Source organism: Nyctibius grandis, chromosome 2 (assembly GCF_013368605.1).
Source record: "Nyctibius grandis isolate bNycGra1 chromosome 2, bNycGra1.pri, whole genome shotgun sequence".
NCBI classification, from domain to species: domain Eukaryota; kingdom Metazoa; phylum Chordata; class Aves; order Nyctibiiformes; family Nyctibiidae; genus Nyctibius; species Nyctibius grandis.
In genome coordinates, this window is record NC_090659.1 from 127,272,614 (window position 1) to 127,300,001 (window position 27,388).

At 50.1% G+C, this 27,388-nt stretch overlaps 1 protein-coding gene across 1 annotated transcript; it reads left to right on the forward strand.

Moving 5' to 3' along the window:
- Window positions 1-1,659: 1,659 nt before the first annotated feature.
- Window positions 1,660-26,190, forward strand: RRM1 (ribonucleotide reductase catalytic subunit M1). Its single transcript, XM_068420035.1, has 19 exons — window positions 1,660-1,832; window positions 3,109-3,197; window positions 4,227-4,404; window positions 4,896-4,996; window positions 5,646-5,705; window positions 6,623-6,662; window positions 7,683-7,845; window positions 9,634-9,775; window positions 10,393-10,476; window positions 11,684-11,845; window positions 12,470-12,549; window positions 14,507-14,708; window positions 15,754-15,903; window positions 17,636-17,857; window positions 18,268-18,344; window positions 19,869-20,004; window positions 22,552-22,647; window positions 24,503-24,691; window positions 25,030-26,190. Exons 1-19 carry the CDS (start codon window positions 1,814-1,816, stop codon window positions 25,216-25,218), a joined length of 2,379 nt encoding a protein of 792 aa, XP_068276136.1. The 5' UTR covers window positions 1,660-1,813; the 3' UTR covers window positions 25,219-26,190.
- Window positions 26,191-27,388: the final 1,198 nt, after the last annotated feature.

Here is a 27,388-nt window from a genome sequence, read left to right on the forward strand (position 1 = left end):
CTCAGCGGTGCTTTGGGTGCCACTGCCCATGAGCCCTGCCTGGACTCCCAGACTTTTCCCCTGCCCCTGCGAGGAGCAAGTGCTGCAGGAGATGGTGGTTGCCCATGGGGGGGCTCAGGGGAGGGTGCCTGCTCACCGCCATGGTCAGTCCTGATGTTTTAAGGGCAGCCATGGGCTTTTTGAGACCCCAAAAGGTCTTTGTGGTGGGATGTGTGCCCTTCACGTCACCCCCCAGCTGGGGCCCCCGCTGCTTGGCCGAGGATGGCAGCCCAGTGTCCCCCGCTCCCGGCCTTCAGAGCCCTCCAAGGGCTGTGTGTCCCCAGGGGGCCTTTCGTGTCACGGGTGCCAGCTCCCCTCCTGCCCCTGCCCGCTCACAGGAGGGCCTGGGTGGGCGCCATGCCGGTGCACAGGCTGCCCTGCCCGCCGGGGCCTCTGCCCCCGCAGAGCGGCATTCCGTGTGGGGCACGGGCAGAAGGGGAGCTGCGGGGCCGCCCGTCGTCTGTCGGATCCCGTTAAACATTATTACACAGAATCTCAGAATCACAGAATCAATGAGGTTGGAAGGGACCTCAGGGATCATCGAGTCCAACCATTGCCCTCACACCACCATGGCAACTAGACCGTGGCACTAAGTGCCATGTCCAGGCTTGTCTTAAACCCCTCCAGCGATGGTGACTCCACCACCTCCCTGGGCAGCCCCTTCCAATGGCTAATGACCCTTGCTGAAAATAAATTCTTCCTGATGTCCAACATGAACCTCCCCTGGCCAAGCTTGAGGCTGTGTCCTCTTGTCCTAGCGCTGGTTGCCCGGGAGAAGAGGCCGACTCCCACCCCGCTACAACCTCCCTTCAGGTAGTTGTAGACTGCACTAAGGTCACCTCGGAGCCTCCTCTTCTCCAGGCTAAACACCCCCAGCTCCCTCAGCCGTTCCTCGCAGGTCAGACCCTCCAGACCCTTCCCCAGCTTGGTCGCCCTCCTCTGCACTCGCTCCAACACCTCAACATCTCTCTTGAAGTGCGGGGCCCAGAACTGGACACAGGATTCAAGGTGCGGCCTCACCAGTGCCCAGTACAGAGGGACGATCCCTTCCCCAGACCGGCTGGCTACACTATTCCTGAGAGAGGCCAGGATGCCATTGGCCTTCTTGGCCACCTGGGCACACTGCTGGCTCACGTTCAGCCGCCTGTCCATCAGCACCCCCAGGGCTCTTTCTAACCACTCTTCCCCCAGCCTGTAGCGCTGCAGGGGGTTGGTGTGGCCCAAGTGTCAGACCCGGCACTTGTTCTTGTTGAACCTCACGCCGTTGGTCTCGGCCCATCTATCTATTGCTTTGGTACAACACAACGGCCATTGTTGGCGTTGTACCGGTCACCGCGGGGCCAGCGCGGTTTGTCCCTCCGCGGGCCCCGTACGTGGCGCCCTCGCGCCGGCGTGACCGCCCCTTCCCGTCCCGCCACCCCCCCCAAGGGAGGCGGGCTGCGGCCGCCATCTTGGAAGCGGGCAAGCGGCGCGGCCCTTCCCAGCGCGGCGGGGGGGGTGTTTCCCGGGGGGAGAGGGGGAGATGGGGGGCCGGGGGAAGCGGCGAGTCTCCGTTAACGGTGAAGGGCAGCGCTGAAGCCGTGATGCTGAGGGAAGGGGGGGCAGAGAAGGAGGCGGTGCCCGGAGGCAAGATGTCGGCCGCAGCCTCAGGCGGAGGCGTAGGGGGGGGCTACGGCGGCGCCGCGGGGTCAGCGCGGTTGGCGGGAGCGGGAAGCGCTGAGCGCGCGCTCGGGGCTGAGGAGCCGCTGGGAGACGGGACGGGGCCGCCGCCGCCATGCACGTCGTGAAGCGGGGTAAGGGCGGGGGGGGCCCGGCCGCGGGGGCACCGCCGGGCTCGGGGCTTCCCCCGGCATCCAGGGGAGGGGATGGGGGCTCCCCCCCTTGCGGGGGTCCCTCTGATGGCACCTGGTGTGGGGGGATGGGGTCACTCCCTCTGCTTCGGGGTGGCCCTCTCATGGCATGGGGATGGGACCCCTCTGCTTTGGGGGGTCCCTTTCATGGCTCCTGGTGTGAGGGGACGGGACCCCTCTGGGGGGGGTCCCTTTCGTGGCACCTGGTGTGAGGGGATGGGATCCCCTCTGCTTTGGGGGGGGTCCCTCTCATGGCACCTGGTGTGAGGGGATGGGACCCCTCTGCTTTGGGGGGTCCCTCTCATGGCACCTGGTGTGAGGGGATGGGACCCCTCTGGGGGGGGTCACTTTCATGGCACCTGGTGTGAGGGGACGGGACCCCTCTGCTTTGGGGGGTCCTTCTGATGGCACCTGGTGTGAGGGGACGGGACCCCTCTGGGGGGGGGTCCCTTTCGTGGCACCTGGTGTGAGGGGATGGGACCCCTCTGCTTTGTGAGAGCCCCTCATGGCACTTGGTGTGAGGAGATGGGACCCCCTTTGCTTTGGGGGTCCCTCTGATGGCGCCTGGTGTGAGGAGATGGGACCCCTCTGCTTTGGGGGTCCCTCTGATGGCGCCTGGTGTGAGGAGATGGGACCCCTCTGCTTTGGGGGGTCCCTTTCATGGCACCTGGTGTGAGGGGATGGGACCCCTCTGCTTCAGGAGGTCCCTCTCACGGCACCTGGTGTGAGGTGAGGACCCCCCCTCTGTTTTGGGAGAGCCCCTCATGGCACTTGGTGTGGAAGGGTGGGATCCTCTCTGCTTTGGGGGCAGCTTGCGTGGCACTGAGTGTGAGGGGGTAGCACCCCATCTGCACTGGGGGGACCCCGGAGGGAGGGAGCTCGCCCCATGACACCAAGAGTGAGGGATGGAGCATGGAGCATCCAAGAGCATGGAGTGATAGGACAAGGGGGAACGGTTTTAAGCTGAAAGAGGGGAGATTGAGATGAGATCTGAGGAAGAAATTCTTGTCTGTGAGGGTGGTGAGAGCCTGGCCCAGGTTGCCCAGAGAAGCTGTGGCTGCCCCCTCCCTGGCAGTGTTCAAGGGCAGGTTGGATGGGGCTTGGAGCAACCTGGTCTGGTGGAAGGTGTCCCTGCCCGTGGCAGGGGATTGGAACTAGATGGGCTTTAAGGTCCCTTCCAACCCAAACCATTCTATGATTCTAACCTCTTCCCCAACAGATGGACGCCAAGAGCGTGTCATGTTTGACAAGATCACGTCGCGCATCCAGAAGCTCTGCTATGGGCTCAACGCTGACTTCGTCGATCCCGTGAGTCTGCCCTTTCTTTTTCCTGTTCTTCTGTTCTCTGCCCCTGTGGTGATCTCCGCTAAAAGCCAGCAGTGGTGAGCAGGTTAATCTCCATGGCAAAAGCCAAGTGTGGTGGCCTGTGATGGAGCTCTTGGCAAGTGCATTCATGTTTCTTCTGATTGTGTTCTGAGGTTTTTTCTCTTCACAGATCCAGAGTCTGAGACTCCGGTGGGGGAAAATCAGTTTACCTATTGTAAAATGCTTTTACTGCAAACATTGTTGAAGTGTTTGAGGTTCTTGTGCTTAAAAAAAGAGTTGTTTCTTGCTCCAACTCACATGTTTTGTTTTTGGTAGATTACTCTGAGTTTCTATCTGCAAAGCTTGAGCAATACTCAAACCTCTCTTCTCCAGTGTAGAATATGCTCCTTCTTCTAGTGATCAGAGCTAAATGCTTGAGAGAAAAGCAGAAAGCACTTCAGAGATGGTAGATGCAGCAGTCTTTTCCCATGAAAGATCCCAGCTGGCAGGTGAAGATTAGGTTAAGCCTTGAAGCAAAAGCCCTTGTATCCCCTCCAGGACTGGGTATTTTTTTGCTCTTGTCATGAATTTATTTTAAGTGTAGCACTTCCATGTCTCATCAGGCATTTATAAAGTCAAGCTTCACTTGGAGTTTCAAAACTTCCAAGCAAATACTGTTTTAATCTGACTTTTTTTTCCGTGTGAACTTTGCTACTACTCTATTCTAGCCTTTAGGAAAGTGTCTGCAGAGGAAAAATACTGTTAATTATTCCGAATTGACAGTTTCTGCTTTCTTCGCTCTCTCCTCACTCTTCCTTCTGCCCCAGTATTACTTTAAAATTTTAGGAGTCAGCATTTCATCAGGAGTGTTTGGTATTTTAATTGGCTTTTCTATTCAAGCAGAGCGAGGGATATTGCTTATAGTGAAGCATATCTTGCATCTTAAATTGTTGAAACATCAGGAAAAAAAAACCCAACTGTTTTTTTTCCACCAGCAACCGTTGGCTAACATCCAGAATTTTCCTTTTCCAGGCCCAGATCACCATGAAAGTGATTCAGGGGCTGTACAGTGGCGTCACGACGGTGGAACTGGATACTCTGGCTGCTGAAACGGCCGCAACCCTGACCACCAAACACCCTGACTACGCTATCCTGGCAGCGAGGATCGCAGTGTCCAACCTGCACAAAGAAACTAAGAAAGTGTTCAGTGGTGAGTCTCCTTGGGGACACTTGGGTAGCAATTAGTCAGAAAGGGAGTAGGAGTTTTAGAGGGTATAAATATGGAAATCTCTTTCTTAAGCAGAAGTTACCAAGTACCCAGGCTGACTAAAAATGCCATGGAGATGAGAAACAGGAGTTTTGGGCACGTCACAAGGAAAATGAAATTGCCTGTTTTGTGAAAAGTATCTGTATAAATAGACTGATGAAAAATGTAACTGATTGAAATTAGGTTGCACCCACTGTCTTTTCCATTTATTTTGTGTTATAAAATCTATAAAAAAACTGTAAGAGAAGTGCATTTTTCAGGTTAACAGATTAGTAACAGTACTGAGCAGGTAGAAGAAAAGTTGTGTGTTTGTGGGGCTGGAGGGGGTTATTTTAGAGGATGGGTAGTCCTGCCTGTTAAATCCTTGAAAGCAAGTGACAGATGGTGCATAGAAAGGTCTGTGGATGTCCTTTGTAAATACCTTTCTGTTGTAGATGTGATGGATGATCTCTACAACTACATAAACCCTCACAACGGGAAGCACTCACCCATGATCTCCAAAGAAACTCTAGACATAGTTTTGGCCAACAAAGACGTATGTAACTTTTTTTTCACTTCTAAGTTTTAAAATTTCAGTGAACTAGTTCAGGTAATTTATTTTTCTTATTTTTAAGTAAACCATCTCTGTTTTAGGACAAAAAGCCAATGCAGAAACCAATGCAGGTGATAATTGCTCTGTTCTGGAGAGTTTAAAAGAGAGGATATAGGAATTACCTTCATGTAAGGGTGTTTCTGTAGTAGAATCTATTTTCTTGGCTGTCCTTGTGATCAGCACAACTGATTAATTCAAGAAAAAGCACCTTTTGATGTAGCAGTCTGTTTTGAGTGCACGGAAGGGAGAGATGAGGTTTGGTTTCTGATTTCAAGTTGTTCCAGGTCTGTGTTCTTACGAGGAAGTCAGGTTCATATTTTGATTCTATCTTGTGCTTCTTAGTGTCTAGTGAGACTTCAGTAAAACGCAGCCAACAGTTGTGCATTGTGCTTGGAAAAAATTGTTAAAACTGTGCATCTGTTGTTTCAAGCTAAGTGCTCTTCCCCCTGCTTTATCCCCTCTGATCTGATATCTGTTTCACTAGACCTTTGAGGCAGAAATGCCAAACAATGATGGCATTGTTGTGCCTTAATGTGAGGCACAAAAAATCTGATTGTAAATGTAAATTTTTCTCTGTGTTATTTCCTCTCAGCGCCTGAATTCTGCCATTATCTATGACAGAGACTTCTCCTACAACTATTTTGGTTTTAAGGTAAAAAGCACATTACTCATATTCTGGTATTGTTCTGGAGCTGAGCCTTTTGGGAAGGATGGGAATACTTGTGGAATCATCTAGATTTGGGCAAGGAGGGCACTGGAGTAGGTGGGACATTAGTGGGGTTGTAAAAAATGAAGAGTACCTGCACGAAGCAGTTGCCTAACTGGATGAATCATGTGCTTTCTTCTTGGCTTCGTTTGTACCCTTGGCTGCTATAATATTTTAACTGTTGGGCTCCAACTGTTGCCCAGCAGAGAGCACTGAATGTTGGTGAAAGCTTCCCAGCTCGTGCCATTCCTCAAGGAAATAATCTGATTCTTAATAAACCAAAAAAGGGATTTTTTGCTTTCCCCCATTGTTTGGTGTAACAGTTGTTCTCAGTGTGTCATCCCACACGTTTGTGGTCTTCCATGCTGCTGGAACATCTCCCCCACAACCAGTGCCCCCACCATCTGCTCCTCCAGCTCCCCTCAGAGCCCACTGCTCTTTGCTGAGTGGTTTGAGGGCATGACGCAGTGGGCTCTCTGGAGGTTGTGATACGGGTGGTCTGGAAAGTATATCATAGTACAACTAATTGTACTTTAAGGAGCAGTAGCACTGTGGAGAGCAAGCGCTCCCTTGTCTTCTAGCCTTAATCCACTGGGAGTTGAAAGGTGGTGTTGAACCTTGCAGCTGCATCCTCCACTACCACTCCATAAACCATAGAGCCCTCAGTGCTGGAATCTTACAATGGACTCATGGGTTTTTTTAGTCATTAGTCACCTAATATCCTATGAGGAGTGGAGTGCAGGGTTGGTGCTTCTGTTGGAAGCCTGGGATAAGGAGCATGAAGATGCTTGAGTTTGGAGTTAATAGGATTTTTTTAAACTGAAATCTGTATGTCTACTGAAATGCATTCTCTCTTTTTAAAGACTCTGGAGCGCTCCTACTTGCTGAAAATCAACTCAAAAGGTAAGAACTGTCTGTATCAGCTTAATGTGTGATTCTCTGGGCTGAGACCAACGGCGTGAGGTTCAACAAGAACAAGTGCCGGGTCTGACACTTGGGCCATAACAACCCCCTGCAGCGCTACAGGCTGGGGGAAGAGTGGTTAGAAAGAGCCCTGGGGGTTCTGATGGACAGCCGGCTGAACGTGAGCCAGCAGTGTGCCCAGGTGGCCAAGAAGGCCAATGGCATCCTGGCCTCTAGTAGGAATAGTGTAGCCAGTCGGTCTGGGGAAGGGATCGTCCCTCTGTACTGGGCACTGGTGAGGCTGCACCTTGAATCCTGTGTCCAGTTGTGGGCCCCGCACTTCAAGAGAGATGTTGAGGTGTTGGAGCGAGTCCAGAGGAGGGCGACCAAGGTGGGGAAGGGTCTGGAGGGTCTGACCTGCGAGGAACGGCTGAGGGGCCTGGGGGTGTTTAGCCTGGAGAAGAGGAGGCTCAGAGGTGACCTTAGTGCAGTCTACAACTACCTGAAGGGAGGGTGTAGCGGGGTGGGAGTCGACCTCTTCTCCCAGGCAACCAGCGCTAGGACAAGAGGACACAGCCTCAAGCTTGGCCAGGGGAGGGTCAGGTTGGACATTAGGAAGCATTTCTTCTCAGCAAGGGTCATTAGACACTGGAAGGGGCTGCCCAGGGAGGTGGTGGAGTCACCATCTCTGGAGGGGTTTAAGAAAAGCCTGGCCATGGCACTTAGTGCCCTGGTCTAGTTGCCATGGTGGTGTGAGGGCAATGGCTGGACTCGATGAGCCCAGAGGGCTCTTCCAACCTGGTTGATTCTGTGAGTCTGTGACTCTTCTTTGAGCAGGAGATTGGACTAGAGACCTGAGGTTCCTTCCAACCTGAATTATTCCGTGATTCTATGAAAACTGTGGCTCCTAAGTGGCCCACTGCACGTTGTCTGTAGCTTATTGCTGACCTCTCCAGCTGACTGTACACATCGTATGTGTCCTACTGACATTCTTTGTTCCCCTTTGCCTTTTGTGTCTAGTTGCTGAGCGTCCTCAACACATGTTGATGAGGGTATCGGTGGGGATCCACAAAAATGACATTGATGCTGCAACTGAGACTTACAACCTTCTGTCTGAAAGGTGGTTTACCCATGCCTCCCCCACCTTGTTCAACGCAGGCACCAACCGGCCTCAGCTCTCCAGGTACCTTTGCCTTCCAGGTTTGCTTAATGCATAACGGGATGAAGATAAAGTTTTGGAGATCAGGGCTGTTCAAATGAAATGCTTTCACAGCTACTAAAAATAGCAGCTGTGTTTCTGTGATTGTTTTATGAAGCTTTGAGAAGCTGCTGTCAAATTTAACTTGATAGCTAGTGTAGTCTTTGGGGAAGGTGTCCATAAGCTTCTAGAGCTAATGGAAATTTTTACATGTCTTGTCTTTTAAATAAAAGTTACTTATGTGCATAGTCTTCTCTAGATTACAAAGTGAATCCTTGTGACCAATCTGATGGCCTTCTATGAGGACATGACTGGCTGGGCTGATGAGGGGAGAGCAGTGGATGTTGTCTACCTTGACTTCAGCAAGGCTTTTGACACTGTCTCCCACAACATCCTCATAGGAAAGCTCAGGCAGTGTGGGTTGGATGAGTGGACAGTGAGGTGGATTGAGAACTGGCTGAACGACAGAGCCCAGAGGGTTGTGATCAGCGGTGCTGAGTCCAGTTGGAGGCCTGTGGCTAGTGGTGTTCTCCAGGGGTCAGTACTGGGCCTGGTCCTGTTTAACTTATTCATCAATGACCTGGATGCAGGAACAGAGTGTACACTCAGCAAATTTGCTGATGACACCAAACTGGAGGGATGGCTGATGCCCCAGCAGGCCGTGCTGCCATTCAGTGAGACCTGGCCAGGCTGGAGAGCTGGCGGAGAGGAACCTCATGGAGTTCAACAAAAGCAAGTGTAGAGTCCTGCACCTCGGGAGGAATAACCCCTTGCACCGGTAGAGGTTGGGGACTGATCTACTGGAGAGCAGCTCTGCAGAGAAGGACCTGGGTGTTCTGGTGGACACCAAGTTCCCCATGAGCCAACAATGTGCCCTCGGGGCAAGGAAGGCCAGTGGTGTCCTGGGGTGTGTGAGGAAGAGTGTGGCCAGCAGGTCAAGGGAGGTTCTCCCGTCCCTCTACACGGCCCTGGTGAGGCCACATCTGGAGTAACTGTGTCCAGTTCTGGGCCCCCCAGTTCAAGAGAGACCAGGAGCTACTGGAGAGAGTCCAGCAGAGGGTACGGAGATGGTCAGAGGGCTGGAGCATCTCTGCTACGAGGAGAGGCTGAGGGAGCTGGGGCTGTTCAGCTGGAGAAGAGCAGACTGAGGGGGGATCTTATCAATGCTCACAGATACCTCAGGGGGGTGTCAAGGGGATGGGGCCAGACTCTTCTCAGTGGTGCCCAGTGACAGGACAAGGGGCAACGGGCACAAACTGAGAGACGGGAAGTTCCATCTGAATATGAGGAGGAACTTCTTTGGTGTGAGGGTGGCAGAGCCCTGGCACAGGCTGCCCAGGGAGGGGGGAGTCTCCTTCTCTGGAGATATTCAAACCCGCCTGGACACGACCCTGTGCGACGTGCTCTGGGTGACCCTGCTTGGGCAGGGGTTGGGCTGGGGGATCTCCAGGGGGCCCTTCCCACCCTTAACCACTCTGTGACTCTGTGAATTGTTTTCTAAAACATGCTAAAAGTAGCAAGCATAACTGATACGATTTTAAAAATGTTTTGCTTTGAGAACACAGGTATCAGTAATACAACTATCAGCTCCTGATGTTTTCTAAAACTATCCTTTATCCCACTTTGCAACCTGTGGTTTTGTTCCATTTATTTGCTTTGTGTATCATATTAAAGATTCAGTGTTTCCCCTTGTTTTTCTGCAGCCCTGGTGAAATACTTGTTGACATTTTTTTGTTTTAATCCTTGTATGCTAAAGCTGTTTGTTTTCCTTAGTTGTTTCCTGCTGTGCATGAAGGATGACAGCATCGAGGGGATCTATGACACCCTCAAGCAGTGTGCGCTGATCTCCAAGTCTGCTGGTGGGATTGGCCTTGCCGTGAGCTGTATCCGAGCCACGGGCAGCTATATTGCTGGGGTGAGTGTGCAGGTGCTGTTCTCAGCCTTCTGGTTTCAGGAAGTGTCTATATTTTGCCAAATCAATGCTGCTTCTACCAAGTCAGTTTAACACAGCAGTTAGTCTAGCTCAGTAGTCCTTCCCTTTTCAGTGTGCTCTAAGGCAAAAAGGTTGGTTTTCCTTGGTGTGTTGGCTTCCTAAAAGAAGCCCTTCCAAAAAGAGGATCTCATTCCACTGTTTGATCAGACAATTCCAACTTATTTATGTATTAGCCACTTAGGAATATGCTCAGAGACTTGCACGTTAGCCCTTTTCCTGTTTGTATGTCTAACTGCTTAAAATTGTCTGGATATGTGTTTTTTTTTTTTGTCACAGTGTGTGTAACCTCTGCAAGCTTTTAGATTACACGATGTAGAGGAAAGAAGTTAGGAGGTACATTTTATTAACTCTAGGACTGGTAGCTGATATATAAATTTTTGTATATTTAAAAAAAAGGCATGGGGAAGGGGCTACCAAAGAACTGATTGGGGTGGGCAATTCCTAGCTTTCAGCATAAGAGTTCTGCAGACTGCTGAAAGTTGTGCAGAAAATGTGGGCCCATCTCTTCAGGCATTGATGGTTCTCCTGTGCCTTTGCAGACAAATGGAAATTCCAATGGGCTTGTTCCAATGCTGAGGGTCTACAACAACACTGCCCGTTACGTGGATCAAGGTGGAAACAAGGTACTGGCTCTCCATTCAATCACAGAATCACAGAATCAACCAGGTTGGAAGAGCCCTCTGGGCTCATCGAGTCCAACCATTGCCCTCACACCACCATGGCAACTAGACCAGGGCACTAAGTGCCATGGCCAGGCTTTTCTTAAACCCCTCCAGAGATGGTGACTCCACCACCTCCCTGGGCAGCCCCTTCCAATGGGTAATGACCCTTGCTGAGAAGAAATGCTTCCTCATGGCCAACCTGACCCTCCCCTGGCCAAGCTTGAGGCTGTGTCCTCTTGTCCTATCGCTGGTTGCCTGGGAGAAGAGGCCGACTCCCACTGCGCTACAACCTCCCTTCAGGTAGTTGTAGACTGCACTAAGGTCACCTCTGAGCCTCCTCTTCTCCAGGCTAAACACCCCCAGCTCCCTCAGCCGTTCCTCGCAGGTCAGACCCTCCAGACCCTTCCCCAGCTTGGTCGCCCTCCTCTGCACTCGCTCCGACACCTCAACATCTCTCTTGAAGTGCAGGGCCCAGAACTGGACACAGGATTCAAGGTGCGGCCTCACCAGTGCCCAGTACAATGCCCAATTAGGGTCAAGAGAGGAACCTCAGTCAGAGGGATAGGTTCCACATCTCTGAAAGATTGACCCAGTAACATCAGTGAGTTGATGAAGTGGTTGTAGATAACACATAATTAAAACAAGGCATTTCCCCCCCTTCTTGTTGATATTCTGGTGTTCCCCTTTATGCATTTTATCATGCAGGTATATCTTTTGGTATACGCCTGCTGTGTGATATGCACGTGTTCCATCAGCCTCTTGCACTGGTTATTAGTCACTCCTTGAATGCCCTGTAGTGAATTAAGGTATAAGACTGTAGAAAGCTTCTTGATCTTTTGTCTTCACACAGTCCAGAGGTCAATGGAGGCATGGCACAATGAGTAAATGTAAGATTTGTCAAGCTCCTGTCTACACCGAGGAAATTCTACACAGAGGAAATACATTTTGGTACTAAATAATTTTTATTGAGAATCTGGAACTAGTAACGTGGCCCAGTGCCAACAAGTGAGAGCAACAGTAACACAGAAAAGCACATTGGAATTGCCTTAACGAGACTATAAAACCAAGCTCTGGTTAGTTTAGGGTGTTGTGTGCACTCAGGAGCAGTGCAGGAGATTTTATTTTCAAGGGAAGTTTGTTCTGATCTCGACTGTGTTTTATGTATCAGAGGCCCGGGGCTTTTGCCATCTACCTGGAGCCGTGGCATTTGGACATCTTTGAGTTTCTCGACTTAAAGAAGAACACTGGGAAAGAAGAGCAGCGAGCCAGAGACCTTTTCTTTGCCCTCTGGATTCCTGATCTCTTCATGAAGCGAGTTGAAACCAACCAGGTGAGAAGCCTGCTTGGTGCAGAATAGGTCTGTTAATGGAGAAGGAGGTGACCAGCCCTGGGATGGAGTTCACGAAGGGTTGCAGAGCTGTTTTCCTGGCAGCAAAGGAGCTTCCTGAAAGAGCTGCTGCACCCCAGCTGAGAACTGGGCTGTGCAGGTAGAGAATGGAGCTGGAGAACTCCCGTGGGATACTTTGCTTCTGTGCTTAATTGTGCAGCCCATGACTTATGCACAGATACTATTACACTAAATTTTTACTTTGGAGTTTCCTTAAAGCATCAAAATCTTCTTGGTGAATTGATCTGTATGTGACTGCTTGTATTTGCTTTAAAAGGGGTTATATCCTGAGAACCAGTCATTTCAGGACTAAAAATGCAGTTTGGTCATAAATACTCACTTTTAATGTGAATATTTATAATCACATAAATGATTACTTTTTAAGTAAATCTGACTATTCTAATAAACACCTTCCCCATGTCTGCAGGCAGAGCTGGTTCGTAGTTTTTCAGGATGGGGAGTGTAGTTTGCATGTTCCTGTTCACAGCAGCGTCTCCTGATGAAGTCCAATGCCTTTAATTAACAGGGTGCCTAAAGATTTTCTCTGTATATTTTTCCTTCATACAGGACTGGTCCTTAATGTGTCCAAATGAGTGTCCTGGCCTGGATGAAGTTTGGGGAGAGGAATTTGAGAAACTGTATGAGAGGTAAGAAAAGTCAATAGGCTTTTAAGTAGTGGTCATCCATTCACAGAACTGCCCTTGTTGTGTGGTGTCTGGGAGCCCAAGCACAGGTTTGTGGTGTTGGATCATAAGTGGTCAGTCTACAACTACCTGAAGGGAGGTTGTAGTGAAGTGGGAGTCGGCCTCTTCTCCCAGGCAGCCAGCGCTAGGACAAGAGGACACAGCCTCAAGCTTGGCCAGGGGAGGGTCAGGTTGGACATTAGGAAGCATTTCTTCTCAGCAAGGGTCATTAGCCATTGGAAGGGGCTGCCCAGGGAGGTGGTGGAGTCACCATGTCTGGAGGGGTTTAAGACAAGACTGGCCATGGCACTTAGTGCCCTGGTCTAGTTGCCATGGTGGTGTCAGGGCAATGGTTGGACTCGATGATCCCAGAGGGCTCTTCCAACCTGGTTGATTCTGTGATTCTGTCAGTGAGTTCCATTATCAGATTGATAGAAGGACAAAGATGGGGAATGTCTGCTTACTGCTTGCTTCAGACTGACCTGCTGAAGATAGAACTATGCATGAATGATTGTTTCAGCTTGTTAGAGGGAAATTCTGAAGCAATCCCCACTTAAAGCAGTTGATGGCTTTGTTTTGAATGAGTTGTATAGGATGTTGTAGTGAAACATTTCTGTTTCCTTTAAAACAAGGACAGTTCAGAGTTCACACAGGTCAGAAGTGAATGGGGTCTTGCCTGCCTGAGAACCTGATGTGTTAAAGGGTCTGGTGAAGGGTCTGGAGGGTCTGACCTCCGAGGAGCGGCTGAGGGAGCTGGGGGTGTTTAGCCTGGAGAAGAGGAGGCTCAGAGGTGACCTTAGTGCAGTCTACAACTACCTGAAGGGAGGTTGTAGCGCAGTGGGAGTCGGCCTCTTCTCCCAGGCAACCAGCGCTAGGACAAGAGGACACAGCCTCAAGCTTGGCCAGGGGAGGTTCAGGTTGGCCATTAGGAAGCATTTCTTCTCAGCAAGGGTCATTAGCCATTGGAAGGGGCTGCCCAGAGAGGTGGTGGAGTCACCATCTCTGGAGGGGTTTACGAAAAGCCTGGCCATGGCACTTAGTGCCCTGGTCTAGTTGCCATGGTGGTGTCAGGGCAATGGTTGGACTCGATGATCCCAGAGGGCTCTTCCAACCTGTGATTCTGTGATTCTGTCAGTGAGTTCCATTATCAGATTGATAGAAGGACAAAGATGGGGAATGTCTGCTTACTGCTTGCTTCAGACTGTGATCTGCTGAAGACAGAACTATGCATGAATGATTGTTTCAGCTTGTTAGAGGGAAATTCTGAAGTGATCCCTGCTTAAAGGAGTTGATGACTTTGTTTTGAACGAGTTGTATAGGATGTTGTAGTGAAACATTTCTGTTTCCTTTAAACAAGGACAGTTCAGAGTTCACATGGGTCAGAAGTGAATGGGATCTTGCCTGCCTGAGAACCTGATGTGTTAAAGGGTCTGGTGAAGGGTCTGGAGGGTCTGACCTCCGAGGAACGGCTGAGGGAGCTGGGGGTGTTTAGCCTGGAGAAGAGGAGGCTCAGAGGTGACCTTAGTGCAGTCTGCAACTACCTGAAGGGAGGTTGTAGTGAAGTGGGAGTCGGCCTCTTCTCCCGGGCAACCAGCGCTAGGACAAGAGGACACAGCCTCAAGCTTCTCCAGGGGAGGTTCAGGTTGGCCATTAGGAAGCATTTCTTCTCAGCAAGGGTCATTAGCCATTAGAAGGGGCTGCCCAGGGAGGTGGTGGAGTCACCATCTCTGGAGGGGTTTAAGAAAAGCCTGGCCATGGCACTTAGTGCCCTGGTCTAGTTGCCATGGTGGTGTCAGGGCAATGGTTGGACTCGATGAGCCCAGAGGGCTCTTCCAACCTCATTGATTCTGTGAAATGACTGTCCTTCACTGCTATGTTTGGAGAGCTTGGGAATTACTAAGCAGCGTGTGCCCTGTTGCAGTTACGAGAAGCAAGGCCGCGTGCGCAGGGTGGTGAAGGCCCAGCAGCTCTGGTACGCTATCATCGAGTCGCAGACAGAGACCGGCACGCCGTACATGCTCTACAAGGACTCCTGCAACAGGAAGAGCAATCAGCAGAACTTGGGGACCATCAAATGCAGCAACCTGTGCACAGAAATAGTGGAGTACACCAGCAAAGACGAGGTAGGTGGAGAACAGGAACTTGTGGTGTTTAGGAAAGCTGCGACTTCTCCTGTTGCAGCTTTTTAGAACATGCCTGACTGTTCGTTGGGGAAGGGAACAGGTAGCTAAGAAAATTCTGGGGATGTTTTGACTCGAGGACTTACAGCTCTTCCACTGACTCTCTTCCAACTCCTATGGAGGATTTGGTATAAAACAAGATACCTGTCAATGTGAACCTCTGAAACCTTGTGGGAGAAGTGAGCTCTTTGGCTTGCTGGTAGCTGATGTAAGCATCTCTTCAGCTGATGATTTAGTAAAACCACACCTCTCTTACCCCCAGACTTACATTTCAGTAGCAATTCCCCCTGAGTTCCTTGTGTACTACCCTAATCTTGGTGCTCTGTGGTTGTGCTGCGTTTGGACTGCAGCATTGCTAACAAAGGTGAAGGAAGGACATAGAAATGAGGAATTTCTAGTGCAGTAAAGCTCTTGAGGCTGTTGTAACTGGAAGTATCAGTTTCTACTGCCTAGTAGAACAACTAGAGCTGCTAGTTGTTCTTTAGCTCACACTCTCTGGCATATTAGTAAAATCTTGAGTAGTCTCGAAGAGGTGGAGAGCCATCTCACCTGCCTGCACTGCACAAGAAATCTTAGCTGACTTCTTTCAGTTCTCCTGGGGTTGGAAAGAATGCTAGTGTTAAAAACTGACCAAGAAAATGCACTAATGTAGTCTGGAACTCATTGAGATCAGCTGCTGGTTCTGGTAACACAGGAAAAGGTTAGGCTTAGTTTAAGTAAGGATGGCTTAAAGGCAACAGGATTGACCAGACCAGAGAACTGAATTTTTGTGGTGAATACTGATTTCTACTAAACCTTTTTGAGTTGTAGTTACCCTTTTTACAATTCATAGCATAGAAATGAGGAGTGCATTTTTCCAGCCTTGTAGGTTGCTTCGTTCTTTGTTTCCATATGGTTTGGATAGAGAGCATGCTCTGGAACTGAGACCGTGTGTTTTTTGCCCGGGGTGTGGGCTGGCGTGCCTGTTCTCACCGTGTTTTCTCCACAGGTTGCAGTTTGTAATTTGGCCTCTATAGCCCTGAACATGTACGTCACTGCAGAGCACACGTACGATTTCAAGAAGCTGGCTGAAGTCACCAAAGTTATTGTCCGAAACCTGAACAAAATCATTGATATCAACTACTACCCTGTGCCAGAGGTGAGTGCTGCGCTGAGCTGGTGCGGGGCTGAAGGCGTGACAAAGGGCCTGTTGTTCTGTAGCAATCCCAGTTCAGTCCTGGGCACAATCACAGAATCACAGAATCCATCAGGTTGGAAGAGCCCTCTGGGATCATCGAGTCCAACCATTGCCCTGACACCACCATGGCAACTAGACCAGGGCACTAAGTGCCATGTCCAGGCTTTTCTTCAACCCCTCCAGAGATGGTGACTCCACCACCTCCCTGGGCAGCCCCTTCCAATGGCTAATGACCCTTTCTGAAAAGAAATGCTTCCTAATGGCCAACCTGAACCTCCCCTGGCCAAACTTGAGGCTGTGTCCTCTTGTCCTATCGCTGGTTGCCCGGGAGAAGAGGCCGACTCCCACTGCGCTACAACCTCCCTTCAGGTAGTTGTAGACTGCATTTAGTACCTGTTTGCAGATGTGACCTGTTAGTGGCTTCTTAAGCTTCAACCCAGAACGGTTCCTTAGTGAAGCAGTCATGGAGAAAGCCTCCCCTGGAGATAGTTCTGCAGTTGGAATTTTTTCATGTGTGAGGGTTTCCATAAAGCACAGAACAGCACTGGGAATAGAGTGGAAAGTGGAACGGAGAGAAGGATCCTGGAAAGATCCCAAGAAGGTGTAACTCAGTCCTGTTGGTTTTATGCCTTTTTGGGAGGATGCATAGACAGCTTTCTGGGAGGAATTTGGGCAGAGGGTTGGTAATTGTTGAAGTAGAATAGGAGCAGGGTTTGTTGCATTGCAAGAGCATAGAAAGGCAAGGAGCAGAGCTGGGCATTGGAGGAGGAAATAAGCAAATACCCAAAGTGTGAAGCCAAACCTGATGAGGATCAGATTTTTCTAGCATGTACAATTTGAATGCATGAGTTTAAATGGCTTCACAGGCCTGTTTTTTTTTTCAGAAAGTGCTTAGTGTTCATTTCTAAATCATGGCTCCCTCTGGGTGAGAGGTTGAGCAATTAAAGTCAGTGATCACTTCTAAAAAACTTAGTCTGGGTCCTCAAATTCCTGCTCCACCAAACAGTGGGGAGCTGGGCAGAACTGGGAGGTGGGTTGTTACAGCAGAATGGATGGCCCATAAAAGTTAAGGCAGTGGCAAAGATGAAAAGTCCTCTCAGAGGTCCTTTCCAACCTTATTTATTCTAGGATTACACAGAATCAACCAGGTTGGAAGAGCCCTCTGGGCTCATCGAGTCCAACCATTGCCCTGACACCACCATGGCAACTAGACCAGGGCACTAAGGGCCATGGCCAGTTTTTTCTTAAACCCCTCCAGAGATGGTGACTCCACCACCTCCCTGGGCAGCCCCTTCCAATGGCTAATGACCCTTGCTGAGAAGAAATGCTTCCTAATGTCCAACCTGAACCTCCCCTGGCCAAACTTGAGGCTGTGTCCTGTTGTCCTAGCGCTGGTTGCCTGGGAGAAGAGGCCGACTCCCACTTCACTACAACCTCCCTTCAGGTAGTTGTAGACTGCACTAAGGTCACCTCTGAGCCTCCTCTTCTCCAGGCTAAACACCCCCAGCTCCCTCAGCCGTTCCTCGCAGGTCAGACCCTCCAGACCCTTCCCCAGCTTGGTCGCCCTCCTCTGCACTCGCTCCAACACCTCAACATCTCTCTTGACGTGCGGGGCCCAGAACTGGACACAGGATTCAAGGTTCTATGTACTTCTGCTAAAGGTAGTTCCTCTCTTTGCTTGAATGCCGTGCAGGCTGAGCGCTCCAACAGACGCCATCGTCCCATTGGCATCGGTGTGCAGGGCCTGGCAGACACTTTCATCTTGATGAGGTTCCCCTTTGAAAGTCCTGAGGCCCAGCGCCTGAACCAGCAGATTTTTGAGACCATTTATTACGGTGCTTTGGAAGCCAGCTGTGAACTTGCCAAGGAACAAGGACCGTATGAAACATATGAGGGTTCTCCTGTCAGCAAAGGGGTAAGTACCAGGAAGCGTCCTGTGTCAGGACAAAGCTGTGACAAGCAGGTAGTGTGACTGTGCCTGGTCTTTGATGTGTGGCTGAAACACCTTAGACTGATAATATTGCAACAGTACAAATGGTGCTTGAGTTTTCCTCCATCATTTGGCCTCTTAAGTGCAGTAAGAAATTCATAAGTTAAACCGAGGTGCAGAGAGCAGTAAGAGAAAAGCAAGACTCAGCCTGTGCTGGCTGTCCCTTTTACTGCAGTTAAAAGATTTAAGTGTTTATAAGATTATGATGTAGGAGCTTTGCTGAGGCTGAATTGTAGAGAGCAGTTAATAGGAATAACAGGTAATTTACCATGTGATTTATAAAACATGGAGAAAAGAGTGCCCTGTCTAACTTGGACTACACCTGTGTTCTTCAGATCCTTCAGTATGACATGTGGAACGTCACCCCGTCTGATCTTTGGGACTGGAAAGCTTTAAAGGAGAAGATTGCGAAGTGAGTGGTCTTGCACAGTTTGTGTTAGATGGAAAATACATTCCATATGTTCTGACTGGCTGAAAATGAAAGATAAGGCGCAACTGTAAAAAATCACAGAATGAATGAGGTTGGAAGAGCCCTCTGGGCTCATCGAGTCCAACCACTGCCCTGACACCACCATGGCAACTAGACCAGGGCACTAAGGGCCATGTCCAGGCTTTTCCTAAACCCCTCCAGAGATGGTGACTCCACCACCTCCCTGGGCAGCCCCTTCCAATGGCTAATGACCCTTGCTGAGAAGAAATGCTTCCTCATGTCCAACCTGACCCTCCCCTGGCCAAGCTTGAGGCTGTGTCCTCTTGTCCTGTCGCTGGTTGCCTAGGAGAAGAGGCCGACTCCCACTGCGCTACAACCTCCCTTCAGGTAGTTGTAGACTGCACTAAGGTCACCTCTGAGCCTCCTCTTCTCCAGGCTAAACACCCCCAGCTCCCTCAGCCGCTCCTCGCAGGTCAGACCCTCCAGACCCTTCCCCAGCTTGGTCGCCCTCCTCTGCACTCGCTCCAACACCTCAACATCTCTCTTGAAGTGCGGGGCCCACAACTGGACACAGGATTCAAGGTGCGGCCTCACCAGTGCCCAGTACAGAGGGACGATCCCTTCCCCAGACCGGCTGGCTACACTATTCCTGATAGAGGCCAGGGTGCCATTGGCCTTCTTGGCCACCTGGGCACACTGCTGGCTCACGTTCAGCCGGCTGTCGATCAGCACCCCCAGGGCTCTTTCTAACCACTCTTCTCCCGGCCTGTAGCGCTGCAGGGGGTTGTTGTGGTCCTATGTTTCCCCCCAGCCCCAGTAATCTTTCTTCAAAACTGTTTTCTGGATGGCTTGCTTTCATTTTTATTCTTACAAGCCAGAGAGAGCCCACCCCCTAGGCTCTGATTTAGCTGAGCTCTTATTTCATCTTGGATACATCAGTAGAATGGTTTGTGTCCCAGTTAAACGGATGTGCTGATGAGTGAGACAGAGTCATCTGGGCTTGGGACTGACAGAGGAAAGCAGCTGAGCCTTGAACATCCTGAAGACAAGAATTGTTAAAGCGTGAAGTGCCTGTAATGAATTTGTTCAATTTGTAGGGGTCTGATTTTTAGGTCAGTAAATCTGCCTCCTGTCTCGTGTATGGAGACGTCTCAGGCTCTTCATGGGCTGCTCGGTTTGGTTTTGCCTGGATGCTGTGGAGTTGTGGAGTGCCCTCTGTGCACCCTTTCTCCTGACTAATCAATTTGGGAAAGCCTCTGATTAAAGATGACTTAGCAAAGACTTTAGTTATGCTTCCATGTTGACCCACATTAAAAGTTTAGTGGAGCTTCCCCTTTTTTTACTGCAGGTAATCAGGGTTTGGAGGTTACCCTGAGAAGGTGAGATTCCAGAGCGTGTGAGCCGAGAGTCCCTTATCCTGGCCCTCGTAGCTCTGTGCTGTTCTTGTGTCTTTTCTGCCTTGTGTCACTTGGTTGAAGCTTTCTAACTCTTGCCTGTTGTTACTAGATACGGTGTCAGAAACAGCCTTCTCCTTTCTCCCATGCCAACTGCTTCCACTGCTCAGATCCTGGGCAATAACGAATCCATCGAGCCCTACACCAGTAACATCTACACACGCAGAGTCCTCTCAGGAGAGTTCCAGGTAAGCGAGGCAGCTGTGGGAAAGAACTTTTCTGTTGTCCTATCTTTGATGACTTTCACTACTAAGACAGACAAGAGGGAGGCCACACACTTGGTAACTCAGTTAAACATTTATGTTGACGGCCAAAAGCACCAAGGGGAGTATCCAGCCTGTAGTAGGTGCTGTAGTAGTACAGTTCTGTGTATTCCACAACATTAATCGTGGAATATGCAAAATTGTAAGGAAGTGCTGCTTTTGTCTGGAAGAAACCTTCATGAAGCCTCAGGAATACTTGCTAAATGAGTGATGATTGGTGAAATCATTGGAGAGACAAGCACGCTGTGGGAAAAGTAACTGAGACCACGGTGCTGCTTTGCACAGCCCTGAGGAAAGAGCTGTGTGTAAAGCACTGAAGAGATCTGAAGAGGTTGTGTAAAAGCTTTGCAGGTGCAGAGGAGTCTGTCATTTAGGAAGGAGTACAAAACAATTTGAGTTCTGGAGGCTGGAGTTAAGAGCTCTATGCCAGACAAGGAGAATATCTAACTGTTAGGGTCTGTCCATCCCCTCTGAGGTGTCCCCTCCCTGATCTTGGGGACAGCACCCCATCTCCTCCAGCCTGCAGGATCAAATCAGACACGTGTGGTGAGGTCAGAACAACAGGTTTATTAACCTGCCCCTCTGTGTAGGGCTGCTGGACAGGTATCCCCAAACAGTCCCAGCAAGCAAATGCTCACTGTTTTTTTCCTCCCAAATAAACAGCCTGCACCTATTTTGTTCTTTCCCCTTCTGACCCCAGTCTTGATGATTGTTTATACCCTTATTTAGTAACTCAAGATTGTGGTCAGTGGCCCTGGTAAGTCAAGATCTCTCCCATTCGCATCTTTTGGCATTCCTCATGCAGGGGAGTTCCATAACCCCCCGTTCACATTTGTAATGTCCAGTAACTTCTCCCATTACTGTGCTACGAGTTTACCCCCAGGTTGGTGTCAGCCAGGCGTTGCAGGCAGCCTTCTGTGTCCTGCAGTGGCCAGCAGCATCTCACATTTGTTATAACCTCAGGCTTAGTCTGGCCACCTGCGTGCATACCTCGGTGCTGCCTGAAGAGTGAAAGTTTGTCAGTGCTGTACAAGGTCGTGTTTAACCATTTAAAACCTGCACACGTTGGGATGGGTTTAAAAACCATTTAAAAACCTGCGCACATTGGGGTGGATTTCCCTCCTCCAGGAAGGTGTATTAGATTCTGTGAATCAAAAATACACTTGCAACACCTCTGCACAGGAGGGAATAACTACACTGTGGATTTTGAGGCATTTAGAGAGAAGAGATTCAGAAGAACTGATTGTTTTCAGACTTATACCCAAAAATGGGAATATAATTATTTCAGGACAACACAGACTTGATTTTTGGGAATATTTAGCAAATTAGCTTATTTAGTTTTGGGGCATTTCTAATGAAGTCAGAGGGTGAGTTCACAAAATCAATGTGAAATGGCAGTGATCAGAATCATTGCCTACACAATGGGAAACCCAGGTTCAAATCCCACTGTTGCCTGACGTGGAGCTGGTGTGAGACTGGTGGTCCCCCACCCTCACTGCCCATTCCTGCTGGGAGAGAAGAGCTTTCTGTGTGGGGGCAGCAGGTGCTCAGCAGGAGGCAAGTCTTCTGCAGGAAGATGCCAGCCCCATTTTACAAAACCTTTACTAGTTCTGAGGTGTTTCTTCCTGCACCATAACAAATGTGTTACCTTTTGAAACATGAGCAAGACAGAGGATTTCCCACCTTGTCTGTCTGGCTTGTAGTTCAGGTACCACTGTGGTACAAGAAGGTCCAGATTCAAGTTCTTGTTTTGCATGAATTGCAGTAGGATCTTCAACTCCAGTCTCCCCATCTCCAGTGACTTCTCTTCCATGAAATGGGAAAGTATCTCAGTCTCCTCCCTTGAAGTTAGAAAACTAACAAGTTTTCATGTGATCCTACATGTTTCTGACAAAAAATTACGTTTTTGAGTAATTCCATATCAGTTGCCCTTCACACTATTGCCAGGTTTTCCCTGCACAGTGTGTCAGAAGCAGCATTGAGGACTGTCTTTTTGTGGCAGCTCAGAATTCTCTTCCCACAGAAACCATATCCTCACTGAGCATGAAAAGGGGGAAAACCAGCCAGAATTATATCAGTAGCAGTTATGAAAATAATAACAGGCTGTAGATTCTGTGAACTGTAATGATTAAGTGTTAATCCATGAGGTGGAGGGGGTTTGCCCACCTGTTATCAGGGCTACTTATTTAATAGTGAGGATGCAAACATCCAGGCTTTCCTGCTGGGTTTCCCTTGGGTGCCTCTGAGTGCAGGACTGCCTTAGCCAATTCAGGACCCTACAGATAGCTGAGTAGAGGGTCTCCTTGGTGGGCAATACACCAGAAGGACATCCTGCTCGGCACTGATATCTCATGTAGGGCCATAGCCTTCATGCTGATGCCCATCCTTACTCTATTCTGTGTGCCATGAGGCAGGGACTGTAGCTCAGCAGAACATGCAGTGCTTTCATTCCTTGGCCTTTGCCCCTTCCAGGTTGTGAATCCGCACTTGTTGAAAGATCTCACGGAGAGGGGCCTGTGGAATGAGGAGATGAAGAACCAAATCATTGCCCACAACGGCTCTATCCAGGTATGGGTGAAAAGCCAGGGAGAACGGCGCAGGGATTCCTGCCAGTCTGGGAAGTGCTGGCTGGGGGGCTGATTTGCCACAGAGTGCTTTTGGGGTCTGCTGTATGTGACTGACTCAGCTCGTCTGGGGAGGAGTGATGAATGAAGCCAGAGAGTGGTGGTCAATGGGACAGAGTCCAGTTGGAGGCCTGTGTCTAGCGGAGTCCCTCAAGGGTCAGTACTGGGACCAGTGCTGTTCAATATATTCATTAATGACTTGGATGAGGGAGTAGAGTGCACTGTCAGCAAGTTCGCTGATGACACCAAACTGGGAGGAGTGGCTGACACAACAGAAGGCTGTGCAGCCATTCAGAGAGACCTGGACAGGCTGGAGAGTTGGGCGGGGAGAAACTTAATGAAATATAACGAGGGCAAGTGTAGAGTCCTGCATCTGGGCAAGAACAACCCCATGTGCCAGTACAAGTTGGGGGCAGACCTGTTGGAGAGCAGCATAGGGGAAAGGGACCTGGGGGTCCTGGTGGACAGCAGGATGACCATGAGCCAGCAGTGTGCCCTTGTGGCCAAGAAGGCCAATGGCATCCTGGGGTGGATTAGAAGGGGTGTGGTTAGCAGGTCGAGAGAGGTTGTCCTCCCCCTCTACTCTGCCCTGGTGAGGCCGCATCTGGAATATTGTGTCCAGTTCTGGGCCCCTCAGTTCAAGAAGGACAGGGAAGTGCTAGAGAGAGTCCAGCGCAGAGCCACGAAGATGATGAAGGGGGTGGAACATCTCCCTTCTGAGGAGAGGCTGAGGGAGCTGGGTCTCTTTACCTTGGAGAAGAGGAGACTGAGGGGTGACCTCATTAATGTTTATAAATATGTAAAGGGCAAGTGTCATGAGGATGGAGCCAGGCTCTTCTCAGTGACATCCCTTGACAGGACAAGGGGCAATGGGTGCAAGCTGGAACACAGGAGGTTCCACATAAATATGAGGAAAAACTTCTTTACAGTGAGGGTGACTGAACACTGGCACAGGCTGCCCAGAGAGGGTGTGGAGTCTCCTTCTCTGGAGACATTCAAACCCTGCCTGGATGCGTTCCTGTGTGACATGATCCAGGTGATCCTGCTCTGGCAGGGGGATTGGAGTAGATGATCTTTCGAGGTCCCTTCCAATCCCTAACATTCTGTGATTCTGTGATTTATGCTGTGGAGTTTGAAATGCTGCTGTGACTGTTGTGCTTGGAGTCGTGCACGCTGACAAAGTGCATCCCACTTGTCGTGAGTTTTGGGGCGGGTACTAGCTGCTGGATTGCTTTTTGTAAGACCTCCGAGCTATTTAGGACAAAACAGTAATGGTCTGTTTGCAAACAGCTTTTTCTCTCAAATTCCTCAGAGTAAGAAGGGTCTGGAGGGTCTGACCTCCGAGGAACGGCTGAGGGAGCTGGGGGTGTTTAGCCTGGAGAAGAGGAGGCTCAGAGGTGACCTTAGTGCAGTCTACAACTACCTGAAGGGAGGGTGTAGTGCAGTGGGAGTTGGCCTCTTCTCCCAGGCAACCAGCGCTAGGACAAGAGGACACAGCCTCAAGCTTGGCCAGGGGAGGTTCAGGTTGGACATGAGGAAGCATTTGTTCTCAGCAAGGGTCATTAGCCATTGGAAGGGGCTGCCCAGGGAGGTGGTGGAGTCACCATCTCTGGAGGGGTTTGAGAAAAGCCTGGACCTGGCACTTAGTGCCCTGGTCTAGTTGCCATGGTGGTGTCAGGGCAATGGTTGGACTCGATGATCCCAGAGGGCTCTTCCAACCTCAGTGATTCTGTGATTCTGTGAACATTTGGGCACTCGCTGCTTACACTGCACTGGAAAACTCTTCCTGCTCGTTTTAGAATATACCTGAGATTCCTGATGACTTGAAGCAACTCTATAAGACGGTGTGGGAGATCTCCCAGAAAACTGTCCTCAAGATGGCAGCAGATAGAGGAGCTTTCATCGACCAGAGCCAGTCCCTCAACATCCACATCGCAGAACCCAACTACGGCAAACTCACCAGCATGCACTTCTACGGGTGGAAGCAGGTATGTGGGAGGGGTGGGCTGGGGGCTTGTTCAGCACAGATAGCAAGTGGGGGCTGAGAAGTTCTTTCATGAAAAGTTGGTCTCACTGATTCTTAGAAGAGTAAACTCTCGTTTCCTTCCAAGAATCCAGCCTTACTAGGGGAGTCTCTCTCTTGAGTAGTAAAGCTGCGGACGCTTGTAGCGTTGCTCCTGGTAGTCCTGACTACTAGACATCCCTGTGAGGTCGGGGCAGAGGTATGGGCTGAGGGATGTCGGCCTCAGCAGCTCAGAGGTTGGCTGTGTTGCTTGCTTGACCTCCAGCTGATCCCAGCTCTTAGACTCATGCTTTTGCTCTGCAGGGTCTGAAGACTGGCATGTACTATCTAAGGACAAAACCAGCTGCCAACCCCATCCAGTTCACCCTGAACAAAGAGAAACTCCGAGAGCGGGAGAGGGCCTCCAAGGAAGAGGAGGAGAAGGAGAGGAATAAAGCAGCCATGGTGTGCTCCCTGGAGAACCGGGAGGAGTGTATGATGTGTGGCTCCTAAGGGACCTGCCCTGCAGTGCCAGCAAAGCCCTTCCACCTGGCTGGAGTCCTTCTGGGATAGAAGCAGCTCATATAACCTCAGGGGGGAGAGGCTTGCTGGACCTGTGGCAGGAGGGGTGATCTCAGTAGTGTATTGTAGCTTCCCCAGCCGACTGGGGGCTGGTGCACAGGTGTGGATAGGGTGCGTAAGAAGTTTGTGTATTGCTGTAGTAGTTGGGCTTCCTGAAAACGTAAGTGCTCTTGCATGGTGTTACATTGAACCCCGTAGGCAGGGTTTGTCCTGAGCAGACAGGGAAAGTGCTAATGCCACTTACCTTAAAGATCTGTCCTGGGGACTTCAGACAGTTCATTTATTAAAGATTGTTACTCATGTCTTCAGAGAAAGAAGCGGGCCTGGCTGATCTCCTTTGCTGTGGTAAGACAGCAGGAAAACATCTCTAGGCTGGTTAAGCTTAGAAAGCTGGAGTGTGCACACATCTGCCAGGGAGACCCTTCTCCCACCGTTTCTTCCTTGCCTTGTCCCCTCCTCTTCCCTTTAAAAAAGCTTTTTAAAGGTGCAGACTGGTGGTTGGTGTGTTGCTACCTGGAGAGTTCATCTTCTCCATCCAGCCTGACAGGGCAGAGCATTGCACTTGGTAACTATTCCTTTTCAGTGCATTTTGTTCTGTATTAAAAACCCACTCTAGTTCATCAGTCAGTTTTCTGGTAATTGGCTTCCGTGCTGTCCTTGGCCAGAAAGCCTGCTGAAGTGCACACCCCATCTTTTTTTTTTTGAGTTGCATTTACCCACCCCAGCTAGTTATTTGATCTTTTAAAAATAATCCCTCTTTCCTTACCCATGTACTAAACTCCCTGCTATAACGCGACGGGGCTTCATCATCCAGTTCTTAAATATTTATTGAATTCGTGTACCATACAACTAACCCTTTAATCCAGCCAGACTCAATAAAATGTGGAATGGCAAAGGAATGAGCAGTGGTATCTTGGGAACGCTTTTTTTGATTAAAAGTGAATTGTAGCAGCTGGAGGCTGGGCCTTGTTTGTGAGCCCTGCACCTCCTGCACACAGTTCCTTCCAGAACTCTCTGAAGGCTCTTGTGTCAAGTAAAGCATGTGAGCAGTCTTTGCTGGGGCAGCTTAACTCACCAGGGTGCCTGTTTCTTTGTGTTGTTTTGAAGATTTGGGCTTACGGTGAGCATGAGGAAGGGCTGAGGTAATGCCAAGGCTGTGTTGTAGTAACGTGCCAGGGCGGTGTGCCGAGTTCACACAGCAAATCCAGGACTATTCTAGAGGTAAGGCTTGAACTCGTGCCTCTTGCATCAGGTAGTGTACAACTACCTGAAGGGAGGTGGTAGTGGAGTGGGAGTTGGCCTCTTCTCCCAGGCAACCAGCGATAGGACAAGAGGACACAGCCTCAAGCTTGGCCAGGGGAGGGTCAGGTTGGACATGAGGAAGCATTTCTTCTCAGCAAGGGTCATTAGCCATTGGAAGGGGCTGCCCAGGGAGGTGGTGGAGTCCCCATCTCTGGAGGGGTTTAAGAAAAGGCTGGACATGGCACTTAGTGCCCTGGTCTAGTTGCCATGGTGGTGTCAGGGCAATGGTTGGACTCGATGAGCCCAGAGGGCTCTTCCAACCTCATTGATTCTGGGATTCTGTCTTGTTTTTTAGTCCAGCGCTTGCCCTATTTCTTCTGCTTCTGCTTTCTCCTACAAGGCACCACTGCAAATCCCTTGGGAAGCGGCACTCCCAAAGGAAGACTTCGGTCTAATCACCACTCCCAGCAGTTGTGCCACCCAGGAAATTTCACCAGAAAGATTCTGAGGGGACAGAGCTGCTTGACTATAACTCTGAAAGGCAACTACAGCTACCTGAAAGGAGGGTGTAGTGAGGCAGGTGTTGGTCTCTTCTCCCAAGTAACAAGCAACAGGACGAGAGGAACCGGCCTCAAGTTGTGCCAGGGGAGGTTGAGATTGGAGATCAGGGACAATGTCTTCATGGAAAGGGTTGTCAAGCACTGGCACAGGCTGCCCAGCGCAGTGGTGGAGTCCCCATCCCTGGAGGGATTCAAAAGCCGTGTAGATGTGGTGCTGAGGGACATGGGTCAGTGGTGGCCTTGGCAGTGCTGGGTTAAGGGTTGGACTCGATGATCTTAAAGGTCCTTCCCAACCAAAC

Coding starts and splice junctions, on each gene's coding strand:
- RRM1 (XM_068420035.1), top strand. Junction 6,663..7,682: donor GCTGAAAATCAACTCAAAAG/GTAAGAACTGTC, acceptor TTTTGTGTCTAG/TTGCTGAGCGTCCTCAACAC. Junction 10,477..11,683: donor TGGATCAAGGTGGAAACAAG/GTACTGGCTCTC, acceptor TTTATGTATCAG/AGGCCCGGGGCTTTTGCCAT.